Below are 3,904 nucleotides of genomic sequence, written 5' to 3'. Positions count from 1 at the left end.
GGCTCATTTCTCTCTGCGCTCATGTGACTTGGCTTAATAAAAGGCCTCTTTGGAGACAATGGATCTAAGCTCTGTGCTTTGTAAGTTCTACTAAATCTATTAAGAATCAATTATATCCACGACAACAGTATTATTCACATAATCAAAACAATCAAACACAATTCCAACCCGTCCGTTCCTCCGCACATCTTCCACCAGCTCCTCTATTGTCTCCAGACATTGTTGAGCCTTTTTACGATCATGTGGATCGTACTTGAAACTGACAATGGCGATGTCCCCACCATGAAGACGGGGGTGTACCCATTGGTGCTGCCTCTGTCCATGCATTGCAGTGTAGGTTCTGTGCTCCAGGCACGTGCACCGTGCATGGGTCGGGGAGGGAGGAAGAGAGGGGGGCTGAGAACCAGGATCTCTCACTGGGTTTTATTGTCCTCGAGCTTCTCTGGTTCCACATCTAGTTCAGTCAGACAGCAGTAGCATATGATCTGGGTGTATTTGGTGGCCATTGCTGGCGAGGGAAACGGAAGAGGGGAGGGAGGGAGACAGGAGAGAGAAAGAGAGAGAGAGAGAGGGAGAGAAGGTAAAGGAGGGGTCAACTGGAGCTCATGTAGATAAAGCCAAAAATGTGTTGCAATACATGTCTCATTTCTAAATGTCATGCAAGACGGTCAGTCACGTACAGCTTCCTACGTAAGTAACACTCTGGGACATGGAATTAGGAGAATGGCGTATCACCCATTCCCCAACCCTCCCCTAACCTCTTCAGTTGAACCATGACCCAATTCATTCACTGAGGACCGGTTTGCAGGTCAACATGGACGGGTGGTAATAAAACAGATCGATTTGTAACGGTGGAACTGTGACTGCTATGGTGAAGGTAAGGTCACCACAGTAGGCCTAGAGGTTTTTTCTCACAGCCATTTTGATTAGAGACTAGATGTTCCCATCTCTTGCCTACAAGGTGGCCTTTGTTCATCAACAACTCAGGCGGAGCTCCTCTTAGTACATTGAAGTGTATTTCATGAAAAGTCCATCTCTACCGTGTCTAACTGACTAATCTATAGGTAACACTTTAGTATGGGGAACTTGTATAAATGGTAAATGGTAAATGGACTGCACTTATATAGCGCCTTCTTCACTGCTCCAAAGCTGCTCCAAAGCGCTTTACAACGGCCTCTCATTCACACATTCACACACACATTCACACACCAATGGCGGCAAGCTGCCATGCAAGGCGCCGGCCCGCTCACTGGGAGCAATTTTGGGGTTCAGTGTCTTGCCCAAGGACACTTCGACATGTGGCCAGCTGGGGCTCGAACCGCCGATCTGCCAACCTTGTGATTATTAGGCGGCGACTCTACCTCCTGCGCCACAGCCGCCCCATAAAGTACACATTTGTGGCTTATAAGTTATAAGTGTTTAATAAGTAGCTAGTTTGGCAATTGTGGAGTATTACTAGCTATTTCTTAGTTTATTTTTCAGTATTTTCTTATTGTCATGTTATAAATCATGTAGTAGATCCTCCAATCACAGGCTCACGTCAGGGGACAGAACCAGAGGCCTTGGGGTTACTGGTTAAGGCCAATGCACACAGCGTGCGATTTTGTCACACGACAACATTCGATTCTCAATTCACACCACCGAAGTCGGACCAGGCAGGCTGATTACTATAGGCTCTACCAATATTGCTTGCCTTGCTTCCGCAATTTCTACAAGATACAACTGGGCATATTGTGCCTACATGCTCGATTGTTATTATTATGTAATATAGGTGTCTTGTAATCCCATATGAGATGGGCCGTGTTGTTGACTTCGGTGGTGTGAATTGAGAATCGAATGTTGTCGTGCGACAATATCGCATCGCACGCCGTGTGCATTGTCTCATTCAAAACAATGGATTTTTCAAAGCCAACCTTGTATCTTCAATGTATCATGTAAACGTGATAAAGTGCTTAAGATCCTCACCGTTTAGCCTGCCTATAAACTTCGGCCTCCTGTCTTCAGGCAGGTAAATGGCCACGTAATAGACAGGGACTCCAGACAGGGCGATGCCGATGCCTATGAGAGAGTTGATGGTGTCCCAATACAGAGGGACGATGACCAGGAACAGACTGCACAGGCAGTAGACGAAGGGGAAGAACAGGCTGAGCTATGAGGAAAATGAAAACAATGGTTAGCAAGCGGTATACAACCATGCACATCCACCTTCTGATGTGTGCATGTCTCAAGACAGACAGACAGACAGACAGACAGACAGACAGACAGACAGACAGACAGACAGAAAGATAGAGAAAGACGGAAAGTTACTGTTGTGGTTATAATTGATTCTTAATAGATTTAGTAGAACTTACAAAGCACAAAGAGCTTAGATCAATTGTCTCCAAAGAGGCCTTTTATTAAGCCAAGTTACCAATCAGCAAGAAGCAATGGCCCAAAGCAAGAAGCAGCCCCCAACGATGGGTGCAACTCATACTTATAGAACTGTCCTTGGTCATGAGGTCACCATTCTTGGGAACCAATCATATTATACAAATCTGTGATTACACAAGTTATGGGCCCTGTCCATAGTCAGAATTATTCACTGCGCCACAGATCTTGGCCCATCCCTTACAAGAAGGAAATGGGCCTTCCTTGAGTGCTAGATTTGCCAAACTGTAGAGAGACCTACATTTCCCAGTATAACATGATATAAAACCACTACATTACCTTGACAGGTCTGTGTCTGTCTGGCTGGGTGTAGCGCAGGTAGATGAGGCCCGCCACAGACAGACAGACAGACAGACAGACGGACAGACGGAAGGTTACCTTGACAGGTCTGTGTCTGTCTGGCTGGGTGTAGCGCAGGTAGATGAGGCCCGCCACAGACAGACAGACAGACAGACAGACAGACAGACAGACAGAGAGTTACCTTGACAGGTCTGTGTCTGTCTGGCTGGGTGTAGCGCAGGTAGATGAGGCCCGCCACAGACAGACAGTCAGACAGACAGACAGACAGACAGACAGACAGAAAGTTACCTTGACAGGCCTGTGTCTGTCTGGCTGGGTGTAGCGCAGGTAGATGAGGCCCGCCACAGACAGACAGACAGACAGACAGACAGACAGACAGACAGACAGACAGGAAGTTACCTTGACAGGCCTGTGTCTGTCTGGCTGGGTGTAGCGCAGGTAGATGAGGCCGGCCACAGACAGACAGACAGACAGACAGACAGACAGACGGAGAGACAGACAGACAGAAGGTTACCTTGACAGGCCTGTGTCTGTCTGGCTGGGTGTAGCGCAGGTAGATGAGGCCGGCCACAGACAGACAGACAGACAGACAGACAGACAGACAGACAGACAGACAGACAGAAGGTTACCTTGACAGGCCTGTGTCTGTCTGGCTGGGTGTAGCGCAGGTAGATGAGGCCGGCCACAGACAGACAGACAGACAGACAGGCAGACAGACAGACAGACAGACAGACAGACAGACAGACAGGCAGACAGACAGACAGACAGACAGACAGACAGACAGACAGACAGAAGGTTACCTTGACGGGCCTGTGTCTGTCTGGCTGGGTGTAGCGCAGGTAGATGAGGCCCGCCACAGACAGACCCACGTAGAGCCAGTAGCTGAAGCTGAAGTAGTTGATGAGCTGGAACACGTCCTCCACACACAGGAAGATCAGGCCCATAACCCCCTGCAAACACAGTTCATTTCCTTTATTATTATATAGGAAAAGATGAAAAGCAACACACAACAAACCATAACACTGTTTTTTTTACTATTATTTTTTAAATGACTGGACTTTTTAAATAGGCACTACATTTTATAAACACTGCTATGTCTGTCTGTTTTTATTGTATGTATTTAATGTATGTGACCTATGTGTGTTTTTAATGTGGGAACTGTATTCTTGAGCTGCAC

General features: G+C 47.3%; 1 protein-coding gene across 1 annotated transcript in view; it reads right to left on the bottom strand.

The window, feature by feature from the left end:
* Positions 1–413: 413 nt before the first annotated feature.
* LOC308168785 (Y+L amino acid transporter 2) overlaps positions 414–3,904 on the bottom strand; it is a gene marked incomplete at both ends in the record, with an annotated part of 9,546 nt that continues 6,055 nt past the window's right edge. Inside the window, 3 exons of the mRNA XM_080543426.1 lie at positions 414–508; positions 1,966–2,149; positions 3,528–3,677. Of these exons, the coding sequence (XP_080399552.1) occupies positions 414–508; positions 1,966–2,149; positions 3,528–3,677 (429 nt within the window). The remainder of the gene's footprint in view (positions 509–1,965; positions 2,150–3,527; positions 3,678–3,904) is intronic.

The sequence above is a fragment of the Nansenia antarctica genome, assembly GCF_963989245.1.
Source record: "Nansenia antarctica genome assembly, chromosome: 12".
Taxonomy (NCBI): domain Eukaryota; kingdom Metazoa; phylum Chordata; class Actinopteri; order Argentiniformes; family Microstomatidae; genus Nansenia; species Nansenia antarctica.
The sequence above is the reverse complement of the archived record's forward strand: the minus strand, read 5'-3'. Positions and strand labels throughout refer to the sequence as shown.